The 16,856-nt window shown below is 40.3% G+C and overlaps 1 protein-coding gene across 4 annotated transcripts in view; it reads left to right on the top strand.

Annotated features, from left to right (window-relative positions):
- The window catches only part of MTR (5-methyltetrahydrofolate-homocysteine methyltransferase), a 102,977-nt gene that overhangs the window by 30,580 nt on the left and 55,541 nt on the right, over window positions 1-16,856 (top strand). For 3 of the 4 annotated variants that reach the window (XM_008528903.2, XM_008528904.2, XM_070568226.1), the window contains exons 10-15: window positions 519-580; window positions 1,664-1,731; window positions 3,658-3,737; window positions 6,393-6,505; window positions 9,535-9,675; window positions 11,994-12,179. In XM_008528903.2, coding sequence (XP_008527125.1) covers window positions 519-580; window positions 1,664-1,731; window positions 3,658-3,737; window positions 6,393-6,505; window positions 9,535-9,675; window positions 11,994-12,179 — 650 coding nt within the window. The remainder of the gene's footprint in view (window positions 1-518; window positions 581-1,663; window positions 1,732-3,657; window positions 3,738-6,392; window positions 6,506-9,534; window positions 9,676-11,993; window positions 12,180-16,856) is intronic. The other variant, XM_070568234.1, reaches the window with a different exon arrangement.

Raw genomic sequence — 16,856 nt, 5'->3', positions numbered from 1 at the left:
ACAAGAATGAATTTTCCTTATGGGAAGGGAGTCGGGCTGGGGGAATTCTGTCCCATATAGTAGTGACTCTTTTCTTTCAAATGGAAAAGAGATAGTACGTTCATTTTTCTCTGTGACTCTTTTTTTTTTTTTTTTTGGTGTGATATCTCTGTATTTACTATGTTTAATATTAAGAATTATTATTGGGGGGCTGGCCTGGTGGCGTAGTGGTTGAGTTTGCATACTCTGCTTTGGTGGCCTGGGGTTCGCTGGTTCGGATCCCAGGTATGGACCTAGCACTGCTTGCAAGCCATGCTGTGGAGGCATCCCACGTAAAATAGAGGAAGATTGGCATAGATGTTAGCTCAGGGCCAATCTTCCTCACAAAATATATGTATATGTATTATTCAGTTTTTGCAAGTAATCACCATTTAATTATAAATACAAAAGTTTCTAACTTTGAAACCTAAAGCCTTTACAAATATTGTGTCTATTTGTTAAGGTAGTTTCCAGTAATGGTTGAAATATTACTTTTTTAGGTCTTCCCAATACCTTTGGTGACTATGATGAAACTCCGCACATGATGGCCATGCACCTGAAGGTCAAGAATCCTCTTTCACTTGGTTTTTAAGAGTTAGAGAAATGGAATTTTAGATTTAGAATATTTAGAAGCAGAATTTTCTCCTAAAGAGATCCCAGTGTATATATAACAAATAAAAGCTTAGCTCCTCTGAATTGAGATGGTGGAAGCAGAGGGAGAGGCTAGCTGTCAGCATCCTTCTTCCCAGTTGGCACTCGTGGCTGTTGGAGAATTCCCACTGAGATCCAGCCAAAACTGATTGAATACGGCTGTTCTCTGCAGTCCTCCCAAGCGGTGGTTCCCCCCACACCCCAAACTGCTGGGCAGACTAGATGTCCTCCTTGCTCTCCATTGTCGCCATACGCCTCCTCTCCCATAAACCTCCCATCTTCGAATCCCATGAGACCATACTACCCACTACCCCTCCTTATTACTAACCCCTGGATCTCCTTTCCTCATTCCTTGAATTTTTGGCTTCTGGCTCACTGACTTTCTCTCCTAGATGATTTCTGACTTAGTTCTTACGATTTCACTACCTTATCTAGCAGATGATCTTTCTAATACTGACTTCTTAGTTCCTTGACTTCCTCTCTCAGTTATTGTCTTTCACTAACTAGTCTATGGTTAAACTCTAGACCCACACTGTCCAACATGTAGCCACTGCCACATGTGCTTGTTGGAGCACTTGAAATGTGGCTATTGTGACTGAAGAACTGAATTTTTAATTCTTTCAGAATTTTAATTAATTTAAATTTAAAAACTGGTACTCACTTCGTGTATTATTTGAAAATGCACTATCCAGCTTGTGTTAATTTAGCTCAGCATCTGGGTAAAAAAATCTTTATTATGATCAGATAGGCAAATAAGTATCTCATTGCATTTTAAATGGTGTAAAGGATTTCATAGTATTTGAACTGTTCTCTGCTTTCAACCTTACATCTAGGGCATGTGAAAGCTTTATACCTAGAGTTAAGTATGTTTAGCTCTCTTTTTATTTTAAAATTAGTTATTCAGGAAATGTAGATCTTTTTTTCTGCTGAATTGGTAGTGGTCAGTTTAGAATTCAGATGAACTCTCTGAAACTTTGTCTTTTTCTAAATGCAGGACTTTGCTGCGGATGGCTTGGTCAATATAGTTGGTGGATGCTGTGGTACGACACCAGATCATATCAGGTACTAATCGCTGCTAAATGTTTTACCTTTTGTTATGGGATGAATTGTGTTCTCCTTCCCCCAGTTCAGACGTTGAAGTCCTAACACCCTGTTCCTCTGACTGTGACTATATTTGGTGACAGGACCTTTACAGAGGTGATTAAGGTAAAATGAGGCCATGTGAGTGGACCCTGATCCAGTCTGACTGGTGCTCTTACAAGAGGAGAATAGGACACAGTCACACACAGAGGAAGGGACGTGTGAGGACACAGGGAGAAGATGGCCGTCTGCAGGCCCGAGAGACAGACCTTAGAGGAAACCAGCCCTGCCAGCACCCTGATGTCAGACTTCCAGCCTCCAGAACTTTGAGAAATAAATTGCTGCTGTTTAAGCTGCCCAGTCTGTGGTATATCATGGCAGCCCTAGCAAACTAAGATGCCTTTATATTGTGAAAAACTCTAAAAATAAAAGTAGAAAAATAGTAAAATGAACCCTCATGTGCCTATCACACAGCTTCCATAATTTTCGGCATTTTGCTGTTCTTACTTTGTCTATTCTCCAACTTCTTTTTTGCTTAGACTATTATAAAGCAAATCTCAGCTATCACAATGTCCTACCCTTAAATACGAATACTCCAGTGCTCAAGGAGGGCCAGCTCCTATTTCTCGTTGGCAAATACATGCGTCCATTAGATTCTCTCACAGAAGGAATAGACAATAAGACAGCAAGCACCTTGAGGTCAAGAGAAGTCTCTTCACCTTGCCTGGCACACAGTCATTGCTTAGTCCACGTTGTTGAATGAGTATATGAAGGAAGGGAGTGTGACACAAGAGCATGGCGAGGTGTGTGTTGAAGTCCTTGCAGTTTTGTGACTTATAAGAGGATTGGAATTCAGTGGAATGGAACAGAGGTTTAGGACTGTTTGTATGTTTTTTTTTTTCCCTAGAGTGACTGATGATCGTATTTTGAGCCAGTCGTCTCAATGTTCTGTGTCTGTTTTTGTGCGTGTAATATGTTCACTGTACTGAATTACCTAATATTTCACTGCTTTTGTTGACTTCTGTGATAGACTGTGTTAAGAGTCTGTGTAATTTTTTACACATCTTTTAAATACTATCTGAAAGCTATCCATAGTTGAGTACAGTTTATCTTTGGATCTCTGTTTTTAAGATTATGTCCTTTTTAAAAAGGGGAGTTGTTTAAAAAGGTGTGTGTGTCTGTCTGTCTGTCTGTGTGTCTATCTGTCTATATTTGCTGCTTTTACTTTGACCCCTGCACACTAATTTTGGGGGCAATAGAATGAGCAGTTCGTACTCACCCTGATAAATTTAGTGAAGTAGCCAAATTTTTCAAGGTTGCTGAAAGACAGTTCATTTAATCTGGTAAGGTTAAAAAGGTATGAATAATTAAAGCAAATTTTTAGGAGTAATTATTTTGGAGTTTTAGTGATTTAATACTCTGTTCCTTCCCTGCTGTGTGAACCCTATGCTCGGAAGAGACAGGCCTAAAGGGTTTATTCCTCCACTCCTGGCACCGCCTCTCCTGTTTGCTCCTTCTCAGTGATGAAGGCTTTTTCCCTTCTAAACTACTGAGTAAGAAGCAAGGACATATTTCATGTGTGGATTTGATGGAGCAGAGGACGTGTATGGGTTTGAGAAAGGCTGTTTGCATTTGCGCAAACCATCACGTATCTCTAGGTTCACATCTCTTAGTGCAGAAACTGGTACAGTCAGTGCACTCTACAGATACAGAAAAGTTAAACTTTATAGACTCATTTTCTGCATTTCTGAGAAAACTAAAGGGCGTAATTGTTGCTGCACATTTGGAACTAGGTATATAATTATGTGCATAATTATGTTAAATAGACTTAATTTCATAGCTTGAAATTAGTTTAATTAAATTTATCTTATTGTGAATTAATGGATATAGTGTCTTCTCTTAACTCAGGGAAATTGCTGAAGCTGTGAAAAAATATAAGCCTAGAGTTCCACCTGCCACTGTTTTTGAAGGGCATATGTTACTGTCTGGTAAGTCATAAAGACATGGTTTTTGGATTTCAGAGACCATTTGTAGATGGATTAATTTAGTATGTTTATTCTGAGTGGTAGTGATGTTTGTGCCAAGCAACTTGTTTATTAGGGCAAAGAAGAATACATATTTTTCTTGGCACTTAAATGAATTCCAGTGAAGAAACTTTTGTTTTTCTAGGGGTGGGAGTGGGAAGGTGTTAACTTCTGGGGAAATGTGAATAAAGCCCAGGTGGTGCCCTTGGTTAGAATTGGAACTCACGTGGTCCCATGGCCGTTGTGCACTGCTTTGAAAACATTCTCTCAGCCACAGCCTAACAGTTTTAATTGTCAGATTTGCTACTAGTTATTAAAAATTCCAAACTGCCACAGCTCAGTGTTTTGTAATGGCGGCAGCTTCTTAGAAAATTTTGTTGCTTCTAAAATATTAATGTTGCTATCTTACATTTGCTCTGCATTTAAAGTTTTACCAAGAGTTGTGTTTGGTTCTCAACAGTCCTGTGAGGGAGGCAGCCTCCCCTTTTCAGAGAGAGGTGTGGTAGGATGGTTTATTTCATCCTTAGATCTTAAAGCTGTAATTGACTTCAGCCAAGGGCTAACAGTTAAAATGATCAACGTGTGCCAAAATTGAAACAAGAAGAGAAACATTTAGATCTGATTTTTTTTTTTTTTGAAGATTTTATTCTTTTTCCCTTCTCTCCCCAAAGCCCCCCAGTACACAGTTGTATATTCTCTGCTGTGGGTCCCTCCAGTTGTGGCATGCGGGACGCTGCCTCAGCATCATTTGATGAGCAGTGCCATGTCCGTGCCCAGGACTTGAACTAACGAAACACTGGGCTGCCTGCAATGGAGTGCGCGAACCCAACCACTTGGCCATGGGGCCAGCCCCCTAGATGTGATTGTTTTAAAGAATTTATGTGTAAAAAAAAAAAAATCCTTTTTTCCCAATTTGAATTTCATGTCCTATTTCTAATTTGCTTTACAAATCACCTTCAATCTGGGGCCAGCCCCATGGCATAGTGGTTAAGTTCGGCACATTCCACTTCAGCAACCTGGTTCAACCTACACTACTCGTCAACCATGCTGAGGTGGTGAACCACATACAAAATAGAGGAAGATTGGCCACAGATGTTGCCTCAGGGCTAATCTTCCTCACCAAAAAAAAGGAAAAAAGAATCACCTTCAATCAGATTTCAAAAGAATGACATCAAACACACTCTTTTAAGTTGTTCTTTTATAAATTGCAAACTTAGAAAAATGTAGTTTTTATTTCAGATACTTTACATTCGTAAAAGATCAGAAGCGCTTTGTGTGAAATGCTTTTCATGTGATGACACAAGATCTCTCCAGCATTTAAATGTTCACCTCCCGGGTTGCCTGCCCTGCAGACCCCCAGGGTCTGACTAAGTATCAGGACACCCTCAGCCTAGCATGGAGGGGGAAAGCCCTGAGGATCATACCAATGGGAAGGGAAATCATAAGCCCACACTGGGAAGCAGTAGTCCTCCCGGTCAGTGAACCAACAGCCAGGAATAGTGTTATAATTACCGTCTTACATTCAGTATTTTCCTCTCCCTCATATCTGTTTCTTACCCAACCAATGCTTTGGCAAAGGATTCAAAAGCCATTTTCTTTTACTAACAACAGCTATGATTGCTGGTGCTAATTTTGTGCTTATCACTGTTATCTAGTGTCACTTTTACAATATCAGGATGAGGCAGGTACTCTCACTATCTCTGTTTTATAAGGTCAGAGGCTCTGAGTGAAGTTGGCCGGGGTTGTTCACTGAGATGGCTTGGCAGGGCTTTGAGCCGGAGGCTGGCTGTCTTCAGAGCCTACCTGTAAGCATCCAGCAAGACTCCTTTTCCTAATGTTTTAAATATAATGAATAAAACAAAAACAGTTACAGGCCTTCCTGTCATGATATTTTACACTGCATGTTGCTTTTTACATAAGTGTAATGTATCCACATTTATTAGCTGGTATTTGCTCCTAAATTGGCCTGTAGCAGGGGAGATGTTCTTATCCCTTGGCAAATAAAGGAAGAGGTGCAAAAAGCCCAAGTGACTTGCCCAGAGTCAGCTCAGGCGTGGTGGACCTGCATGGTAGCTCCTGTCTCCCGGGGCTCAGCCTGGCTCCTCCCTCTAGACCCCATTTGGCCTTGCTGGTTATGGGTTCTTGCCCTCTGGATCCAAGAGTTGTGGTAAAGCTCTAAACACACCATTGGTGGGGTTAAGGAAGCTCGTGCCATCTGGCTTCAGGTTGATGTCCGAGTGAACAGCAATCCTTTCGATTCTAACTTCATGGCTTTTCCCCAGACTCTTGGTTAAATAAATAGGGATTTGATGATAATTTTTCCTTTTCTCTCAGAGCTGGTATGATTCAGCTCTTTAGAGAAATTGGAAATTTAAAACCCTGAGATATTTCTTCTTTTGAAAGTTCTGGTTGGAAATGTTGCTGCAACATACAGCCTTTTTTATGTTTAAATATCCCTTGGGGAGAAGGATATGGTCCTGTTTTCACACTGGATCTCCTGTCTAGTCAGATGGGCTGTGGCGCAGAAACTTCTTTTCTTTCTCATGAAAACGTTTGTTCTCTTTTTGTCTAATGTCACCATATGCATTTTCAGAAGTTTTTCAAAATGCTTCTTTTAAGGTCTAGAGCCCTTCAGGATTGGACCGTACACCAACTTTGTTAACATTGGAGAGCGCTGTAACGTGGCAGGATCCAGGAAGTTTGCTAAACTCATCATGGCAGGAAACTATGAAGTGAGCATCTTAATAGGACCCTTGAGGCATCTGCCATGTTTTTGGCTAGACAGTATGTAAATAAAACAGCTCTGCTTTTGATAGTGTTATTAGCAGAGCCGCTGGGAAGTGTGAGAAGAACGGTAACGTGGTTTGCAGCAGGCTCAGCTGGTGGGAGGATGAGGCTTTGAAAAATTGAAGATGCTGTTGTCAATATTTGTCAAAAAGTACTGCATTCGGGGTATGAAGTGGGAAGAGATGGGAGGGATCCTAGTTCCAGCTATTTCTATTAATTGTGAAATAAGTGAAAAAATTTCAGAACACTCTTCATTTTGGCTTCTCACAAATCCTTCTATGGAGTGGGAAAGCCAAGAAAATTCCTGTTCAGTTCCTCATGACCCCATCAAACACTGACTGATGTGGTATTATTGATTCTGTAGCTGTAGAGGAAAATAAACAAGCAAATGCAAAAGAAAGAGTGAGTTCCTGCCTTGAAAAATTTACATAATAGTTTAGCCATAGTAGTTTTAAGCTCAGTCACTCTGGATGAGCAAAATTTAATTCAAATAGAGCTTACCCTAAACATCTGGATAGATTTTCTTTTTCTTATGCAGATAGAAGTTAAAAATGGAGGAATTTGGGGCCAGCCCTGTGGCCTAGTGATTTAGTTCAGCGTGCTCTGCTTTGGTGGCCTGGGTTTGTGGGTTTGATTCTGGGGGCAGACCTACACCACTTATCAGCCATGCTGTGGTGGTGACCCACATAGGAAATAGAGGAAGATTGGCATAGATGTTAGCTCGGGACTAATCTTCTTCAAGGGGGAAAAAGTGGAGGAATTTGGTCCGGGCTTTAATGATTTATTTTATTATCAAACTTCTTTCACTTTAAGGTTTTGCAACCTTTAGGAAATAGATCTTCCGGAAACCAGTATCAAAGCAGACTTAGTTTTAGTCATAAAGGAAGGGCCCATTTATCACCATTTATCGACTTGTTGATGACTACCCCATGGCAACCCTCAGAGGCAGCCCTGTGGCGCATTACTAGGGCCTGCTTACCTGGTTCCTGGCAGTTCCTGGCAGTCCTCTTCCCTTCATTCCTGCTGGTGCTCACTGCTGCCATGTGCTTCTGTCACGGTCCTCCTGAGTTCAGAAGCTTTCACGGTGTGTTGTTTTTGCATCTAGGATAAAAGCCAAACTCCTTAGGCCGTCATTCAGCCTTCTGCACTGAGGCTCCAGACTGCCTCCCCATCCTGATCTCATCACAGCATTCCAGGAGGCTTGTCTCTGCCTCTGCGCCTTTGTTCACGTTTGTTCCCTTCTGAAATCCCAATGGCCCTTCATAGTTGTACAGTGTTCTTCAGCTGGCAACGTTTGTGTGTGTGTTTTGATTCTTACACCCATTTGTGGTGTCCCTTTCACCTCTCAGATTTATAGATTTGGTACTGAGAGCAGAGGGCTTTTTAGGAAGAAGCAAATGGTGGGAGTAATAATCTCTCGTTTAATAAGGTCTTATTATATTCCAGTCACTGCGCTAGCGCTTTTCAGGTTGGCCTGCCTCCTCTCTGCTTCCTCCATTCCATCCCGCAGGGGCCAACTGGAGACTCTCCCCCTCACGTAGCTTTCTCCATTTCAGTCCACAGAGACCTTGCCTTTCCCTGCTGTTTAGACGGCTGTGACATTTGACTCACGCATTATATGGTAGCACAGTTAGTTTTTTTATATGGCTATGTCATGGGCCCCCAACTAGATGTAAGCCCTTCAAGAACAGGATTGTTACTTATACTTGTTTTTATTCTTTACATCATTTAACACATTGCTGATACTGAAAAACATTTTTCGATTTGCTGAATTTTGTGATCCTTTTCTCTGTGTAACCTTGTGTCATTAGGAATGGTCTTTCTTTGTGGCAAAGAGTTTCATGCCTGTTCTGTGACAATGATTGCTAGAAATTTCTATTTGGTTTTCTTGGGCTAAGAAAAAATTAGGACAACATCAGACTCTACTGTTGATTTTCTCTCTTCTTATTTTATTACACTGTGAAGTGTATGGTGATGACTCAAACAAAATAGTCTCTACTCTATCAGTTAGAAAGCATTATTGAATATGAATATTTTGCCCAGCATTGTTCAAAGGAGATTGGGAGATACGTAAGACCTTTCTAGATTTCCAAACACTTAAAATCTATTTTGAGGAATAAGCTAATACTCATGAAATCATGAGGAAATGGTGATGTAATAAACCATGTCACGTGATAATGCTTATAATCGTTAGAGAAGTTTAGAGGCATCAGATCGTTGTGGAATAAGCAGTGTTTCCCAAAGTGAGTTCTCTGGACCACTGATCCTGCAAGATATTCCTTAAATGGTCATAAGTGAGAAATGCTGCATATTCTATTCTGTTCGTGGAGGTTTACAGTGTCTAAAAGTATATTAAAGGATTTGAAGAGCCTTCCAGTATAAAAATCTGCCACAATTTGTTTAACTCACATTTCTTTTCATGTACTTCCTGTCAACAGGCAACAATGAATGCTTTGTGTGTTTTGGCAAACTAAAGAATTACATAAGTTTTGGATGATTTCTCTAAGGACTTTTCTTGGAGGAGTTAGTTACTTAAGCTGGATCTTAAACAAGACAGAGGGGAACAGTATTGTATTCCAAGCAGAGGGGGCAACATTATCCGTGACACAGAGGTGGAAACAGACTTGGCTGGGTGAAGGGTACCAGTCGGGGAGGAGTGTGAAGTCCAGTTATGTAAGAAGATGGGGCAAGGTCACAGGAAAGCCTTGAACACCAGGCTAAGGAGTTTGGGTTCTTTATGGTAGAAAAACAGAGGCTTGGTGGCTTCTGAGTGGCAAAATAATGTGATGGAAGAGATGTTTAAGAAAGGTTAATCTGTGCTGTTGATAGGAGAAGAGCAGGCTCAGAGTCTGGCAGGCTGGCTCGTTAGTCTAGAATAATTTGAAAGGACTGCTGGAGATGGTACAGGATGACTTTTGTTAGCCTTCTCTTGAGTCACCTCCTAATACTGCCTCCTCTTGCGTTCTTTCCTCAGGAAGCACTGAGTATTGCCAAAGTGCAGGTGGAAATGGGAGCCCAGGTGTTGGATATCAACATGGATGATGGCATGCTAGATGGTCCAAGTGCAATGACCAGATTTTGCAACTTCATTGCGTCTGAGCCTGACATTGCCAAGGTTGTACAACATTTTTATTCAAGGGAATTTATGTCTTGCTCCGTCACTCATTTAACTTTGTCAGTTGTCCCATTCATCTGTCAACTCATGCACTGGTTTTCTGTTTTCCTATGTTCAAAGTCCCAACCGTTTCTGATTGTCAGTTTTCTTGCTTGATGGTAGCCTTTCAATGTAAACTAGACTTCAGAGAGAGATGTGACTTCAGCTTGGCTGTTCCAAGGCTTCTGGAATTGGTCATAAGAATTGATTACATTTCCTCTGGTGTCTGAATAGACTAAGAACCCACTTTTCATGTCTGTGAAGGATATACTCACCCATTCCTGCCAAATCGTTAGCTCCATTCCTACCATAGACTAGGGAATTCGGTTAATTCTTTCTTATTGCAGGAGGAAGAGACTTTTTTAGGCTTATCAGAGTAAGATAAAATTACAAAACAAGATTAAATTAAGGTATTATGTCAGCTTTTACATTCGTTCTTTGAAAGATGAAAGCTAATTTTTGTATCAGTCTTTTAAAAAATTTTAGATGGATTCTAAAAACTTTAAAAATCTCACTTCATTTCTCTACTGTTGAATTTGTGATGAGGAGTGATTTTTAAAGTTCTTTTTTTTTTTTTATTTTAATAAGAAACCTCCTCGTGCTTTAAGAGAGAGGGCTGAGGGCTGGCAGTTTTTTATTGGGCTTCAGCAAATGCTCAGTTAGAAGTCTTGTGGTAAGTGGTGAATTACGCTAACCCCTCCTTCATTTATGTCTTAAAACTCCTCAACTACAAAGTCTCATCACTCCTCTGAGAGTAAATATTTTAGAATTTAAGGTGCAGAGAAGCTAAATGACTTGTTCAAAGTCAGTCAGAATCAGAGGGGTAGCAGCTGTTTGTCAGCTGAGTCGTGGGAAGAGGGCTGTGCTGGGAGCCACAAGACTCGACTTAGAGCTTCAGGCAAGCCGATTAACTAGAGACCTTAGTTTTCTTGCTCATCTCTAAAGTAGGACTATTCGTACGTGCGTTGTCTGATTTGCAAATCGTAAAGAGAAAAGTGCCTTTGTTAGCTGTGGAAGGACCCCGTGTAACTTAAAGATATCATTAGTTACTTAGTGTTTTGATTGCCACAATAATTTTTCTTCCTTATCTTTCCTGGTTTTGACCTACTACCAAAATTTGTTTGAGACTAAATTTTGCACAATGGGGTAGAGCGTAGAAACGCATGAGCAGCATGCTTTCACCAGAAGGGCTGACATCACAGTGTCAGTAAGTGCTTTAGGACGTTGGCCTGGTGTCCTCATTGCATTTGACCCTCTTCCCAGCAAACCTCTCATGACTAGCATGCTAAGAAGGAGTGAAATCGATGGATTCCTTGTTCTGTTCGCTCTTCTTTGGAGGTGTGGCTTAAGGAAGAGCTGACTGCCCTGGGAACCTTTCCCTGAACCCTCCCTCCCCATTTGCCCTGTGTGACGGACTGGGTCTGATGCCCCTGAAATCTGCCTTCATGGCAGTCCATTCTTCTCGTGTGCACTAGCGCTGCTCTCACTTTATGTCATTACCTTTATAAGTTCAGTGGAGCCTGTCTGACCCTTGCCCCTGGATCTGGCATGGGGCCTAACCTGGTAGTCACTTAATTATTTGTTAAGTGAATTAATTAAATAATGGGGCCTGGATCAGCTGCCCTGTTTCATTTCTTTGCATGAATCTAGTGCTTCCTTGAAGCCCTTACTTTCACCTTTCCTGGAACAGAGGCCTGAATACATGGAGAGCATTAAAAATGGGCCTGTTCTTATCTATGAATTCCAGTTTTGCCCTTTGTTGTAGTTATATGCAGTTGTTGAATATTACATCTACTTTTCCCTTCTAATAGTAAAACTCATTTTTTTTCCAGTCAGGAACTTGATTACCTAAAGGGAAGATTGAATTTGAATAACTTGGCCAGAGGGCTGTCACCAAGGATGTGCGGTTACACATTAATCCCAGAGTCAAATCAGGGGTGTCTGAGTCCTTCTTGAGGTGTTTGCCTCAGGGTTTAGGCACCTGAAAGTGTAAACTGGTACTGAAGCCAGTGAACTGACCTCAGTGATCCCCTTCTGCTGTTTGGCTATGATCTTTGAGTTATAAATTCCTGGCCTGTGCATGGGGTCTTTTGTAAGACTGGAATTATTCTAAGTATTTTAGACTTTAAGAACAAGTGCATTAAAATTCTCTCTCTGTCACACTGCTATTATTTGTTTACTGTTTTCCCCAAAAGAATTAGGGAATATTGGGGAGCCCTTGGAAGAAAATTTGTGGTGACTTGTCGACTTTCTGTGATTTTCTTGCCTTCTGATCTCAGGTGCCCTTGTGCATTGACTCTTCTAATTTCGCTGTGATTGAAGCTGGGTTAAAGTGCTGCCAAGGGAAGTGCATTGTCAATAGCATTAGTCTGAAGGAGGGAGAGGATGACTTCTTGGAGAAGGCCAGAAAGATTAAGAAGTTTGGAGCTGCTGTTGTGGTCATGGCTTTTGATGAAGAGGGACAGGTGAGTGATTCCCTTTAACCTAGCTCCATTGTGGTACTCAGGCTAGAGAGAGCAGTGGGAGAGAACCGAGTCCAAAACAGCCATATATATATATATATATGTTACACACACACACCCCTACATATATATGCAAATTTGATATATAGTAAAGTCTTCTTAGCAGTGGAGAAAGAAATTATTCAATAAATGCTATTGTAACAACTGGCTATGCATTTGGAAGAAAATTAAGTTTTAGAGCCCCATTTTTCACCATATACTAAAATAAAGTCTACATCAGTTAAAGATCTGAATGCAAGCAATAAAATTCTAAAGAATATATGGGAACCCAGAAAGAAAATTAATAGCACTATCTACATAAAAATGTAAAACTTTGGGGCTGGCCCCGTGGCCGAGTGGTTAAGTTTGCGCGCTCTGCTGCAGGCGGCCCAGTGTTTCGTTGGTTCGAATCCTGGGCGCGGACATGGCACTGCTCATCAAACCACGCTGAGGCGGCGTCCCACATGCCACAACTAGAAGGACCCACAATGAAGAATATACAACTATGTACCAGGGGGCTTTGGGGAGAAAAAGGAAAAAAATTAAATCTTTAAAAAAAAATAAATAAATAAATGTAAAACTTTGGGGCCAGCCCGGTGGCATAGTGGTTAAGTTTGTACACTCCGCTTTGGTGGCCCAGGGTTCACAGGTTCGGATCCTGGGCATGGACCTAACACCACTCATCAAGCCATGCTGTGGTGGCATCTCACAGAAAATAGAGGGAGATTGGCACAGATGTTAGCTCAGCGACAATCTTCCCCAAGCAAAAAGAGGAAGATTGGCAACAGATGTTAGCTCAGGGCCAATCTTTCTCACCAAAAAAAAAATGTAAAACTTTGTTTTGCAAAAGACATGGTACTGTTTACACATGAGTATTAGCAGTGGCTTAATAGCCCTAATGTGCAAAGAGTTTCTTTAAATCAGAAGGTAAAATGCCCAGTCAACCCAATAGGAGAATGGACAAAGGAAGTGAATAAGCAATTTATAGAAAAAGAAATACAAATAGCCAATAAACCTATGAGAAGATATTATATTTTATAATGATTAGAGGAATAAAAAATGAAGCAATATGAGATATGATTTTCTTTTATCAAATAGAAGAAAAATAAAAGATTGATAAATGGCAACTCTCATAATCTCTCTACCACGGAATCAGGGAGGGGCATGTGGGAAGCTTCAGACATTATGGTCATTCAACTGGGTGATGGGTGTACAGTGACTATTGTATTGTTGTTTTATTCCTCACATGGCTTTTATAAATACTTGTGTATCTAGTCAATATTTAATTTAAAACAATAAAACAAAATCCATGCCTTCTGATTCAGCCCTTCCTGGGAATCTTCTAACAGGTTGAGGATGTAAGGTATGTGTTCACATTCATTGTAGCATTGTGGTAGCAAAAAATTGAGAACACTCTAGTGTCTGTTAATAGGAGAATGCTTAAATCTTGCTATGTGCCACAGAGGATACTGTGCAGCAGTTGAAAAGAATGAGGTGATGGAACCATGTCTACAATATATTAAAAAGTGAAAAAAGCAAGTGACATGATCCCATTTTTTTTTTTTCTATAAAAAAGGATTTATGTGGATATATGTGTGTCTATATAAGCAGAGGAAAAAATTCAGTAGTTGTTAATTGGGTCATAGGGATGGTTTCAGATGGGGACTCACTGACTTCTTATTTATCTGATTGACAAATGGTGGGATTATATGTCCTTTTTCCTTTTCTTTTCTATTTTTAAAATAGAACTATTTTTAGCAAAAGTGTTATTGTTTTGTACAAAAGATGTATTTTCATCATGGGAAAAATTCAAATAATCCAGAAGAGTGCAAAAGGGAGATAATTTTGATAAGAAACATGTATTAGGCCTTACTTATACCAAGCAAGCACACTGCACGTGTTAAATCAGTTTTTCCTCCCAACATATTAATGTTGGGCATATAGTCTTACTACTTGTGTGCCATGTGAGGAAACCAAAGGCACAAAGACCTTGTATGACTCACTGTTGTCACACAGGTAGAAGCAGCATTGCTGGGAGTCCAGCCTAGGTGATCCTTGTCATTCATTCATCAGAGTCTGTGCAAAATGGTTGTGTATAAGAATCCAGGGAGAGGCCGGCCCGATGGCACAGTGGTTAAGTTCGCACACTCTGCTTCTTGGTGGCCCGGGGTTTGCTGGTTCGGATCCCAGGTGTGGACATGGCACCGCTTGGCAAAAGCCATTCTGTAGTAGGCGTCCCACGTATAAAGTAGAGGAAGATGGGCATGGATGTTAGCTCAGGGCCAGTCTTCCTCAGCAAAAAGAGGAGGATTGGCAGTAGTTAGCTCAGGGCTGATCTTCCTCAAAAAAAAAAAAAAAAAAATCCAGGGAAAGGCTGTTGGCTTTGGAAAGGAAGAGTTGGCTGTTATCTTTAGAAAAGATGATCTCGTAAAGCCCATCTGAGGAAGGAACATTTGAAAACCTGAATAAAATGAGAAAGCCATGTGGCCATTTAGGGAAAGAGCAGAAGAGGTTCCAGCAAATTGAAAATTTTGGGTAAGTGATGTATCTGCTGTTCTGTAACTCACTCGCCCCACTCAACAGAATGTTGGCAGCTTCCCATCTTAGTAAATATGCTTTATAACTCCATCTTTTTGGTTGCATTATATTCCAGTATATGTATGTTTTCCTTAGTCTATCATTGATTGAAATTGTGATTGTTTCTAATTTTTTAGTAGAATGAACAGTGGCCGATGAATATTTTAATTCATGTGGCCGTTTTCCCCTTGTAGAATAATTTTCTTAGAGTCAGTTCATAGAAGTGGAATTGCAAGGTGAAAGGTTTGCACTTTTATTATTTTGATAAACGTAGTTAAATTGTCCTTCTGAAAATTTGCATCTAGTCATTTTCCACCACTAGTTTAGTGTGGTAGGACCTTTTGATATAACTTTTATTTTTACCAAACATATATATGCAGGTAAAAAGGCAAATAGTTCTGTAAGACTTTTTATGAAAAACAGAAGCCCCCAGAGGCAACCACTTTTAACTCTTTTTTAGTTGATTCTTACAGCATTTACCTCCTTATCTTCAAATTCCAGTTTTAGTTATTATTTATTGCCTTTCTGTACAGTCACATGCCCTTATGCGTTATTAGGTCAATGACAGACCACGTATACCACAGTGGTCCCCTGAGATTAGTCCCATAGAGCCTAGGTGTGCAGTAGGCTGTACCATCTAGGTTTGTGTAATTGCACTCTGTGATGTTCATATAATGATGAAATCACCTAACGACGCATTTCTCAGAACGCGTCCCTGTCATTAAACGACACATGACTGTAGTGGTTAAGGATTTGACTTTTTCACCATCCTCTACCCCTACTCCACACGTCTTTACATTTATCCCCCCGTGCTCCCTATAGTATAGTTAGTTTTAGTTATATTTTCTGTGCTTCTGTTATCAAGTGATATAAAGCGTACAACAAAGCTGAGCCATATAATGTGCCATGATTCCTTTTCCTTCCCTGCATCCTGTTTTCCACGAAGTTAATGTTTATCTTTTTGTTTGCTTTGTTTCTTATGTATTTCCCCTTCAGACTGTCTCCTGCTTGTGCAAATTTCCAATATCCACTGTATACAAACACATTAAGTAGACTGTCATTTTAATTTCTTGAAGAATTCTCTCTCCAAGTCTTCTGACAGGATCTGGAAAGGTCGCTCAGTAGGCTGACTGCAGAGTGTTCACTGTGAGACCTCCTCACTATCATCCTGGGGATTCCTCTTGCCTCTCTCTCAGGTTTTCAGATCTCTTAATTTCCTCATTCTTGGTTTAATCTCTCATTTGGTGGAGTGCATCCTCTGGGAGATTCTTGTGAAAGAAAACATGCCAGTAAATATTTTTGAAACCTTATATGTTTGAAAATGGCTTTATTCTACTTTTACAATTAATTGACAATTGTATGGGTATAAGTGCAAGCTTGAGATTATTTTCTCAGTTTTAAAGCATTGATCCATTGTCTTCTAATTTCCACTGATTTTGATGAGAAGTCCAGTGCTCTTCTAACCCTTAATTCTTTTTCCGACATATTTGTTTTTCCATCCTCTGGGGCCTTCATGGACCTTCAGTGTCCCCAGTGTTCTGAACTCTTGTGATGATGAGCCATCCGTTTTCTTGGGCACTCGGTAGGCCCTTTCAACTGGGAAACTTATGGCCGCAGTTATAGGAAGTTTCCTTGAATTGTTTTATCCTCTTTTTTGGCATGTGTATTATTCAGATATTGGATGTGTTGGAAAGATTGCCTAATTTTCTTATCTCTTCCGTCTCATTTTCGAACTCCAGCATTTTACTCTGCTTTGTGTAAGATTTCTACATATAGACTTAATACCTTTCTACATTTCTAGCCTCTCCATTGAGTCTTATTTCTTTACCCAGGAGCTCTGTTTTTGTTATCCTAATGTTTCTTTAAAATTCATAGAGCAACCTCTTACTATTTAATGGAGGCAAATATCTGCTCAAATGTATCTTGAGAACTTACCACGTGCCAGGCCTGAGGAGATAACAAGGGAATAAAACCTAGTCCAAGGGAATAAAACCCAGTCCTGTCCTTGTGTGATTTATATTCTTGGATGCAAAGAGAATAAGAAATAAAATACACACACGCTTT

Source organism: Equus przewalskii, chromosome 1 (assembly GCF_037783145.1).
Source record: "Equus przewalskii isolate Varuska chromosome 1, EquPr2, whole genome shotgun sequence".
In the NCBI taxonomy this organism is placed as follows: Eukaryota; Metazoa; Chordata; class Mammalia; order Perissodactyla; family Equidae; genus Equus; species Equus przewalskii.
The sequence above is the reverse complement of the archived record's forward strand: the minus strand, read 5'-3'. Positions and strand labels throughout refer to the sequence as shown.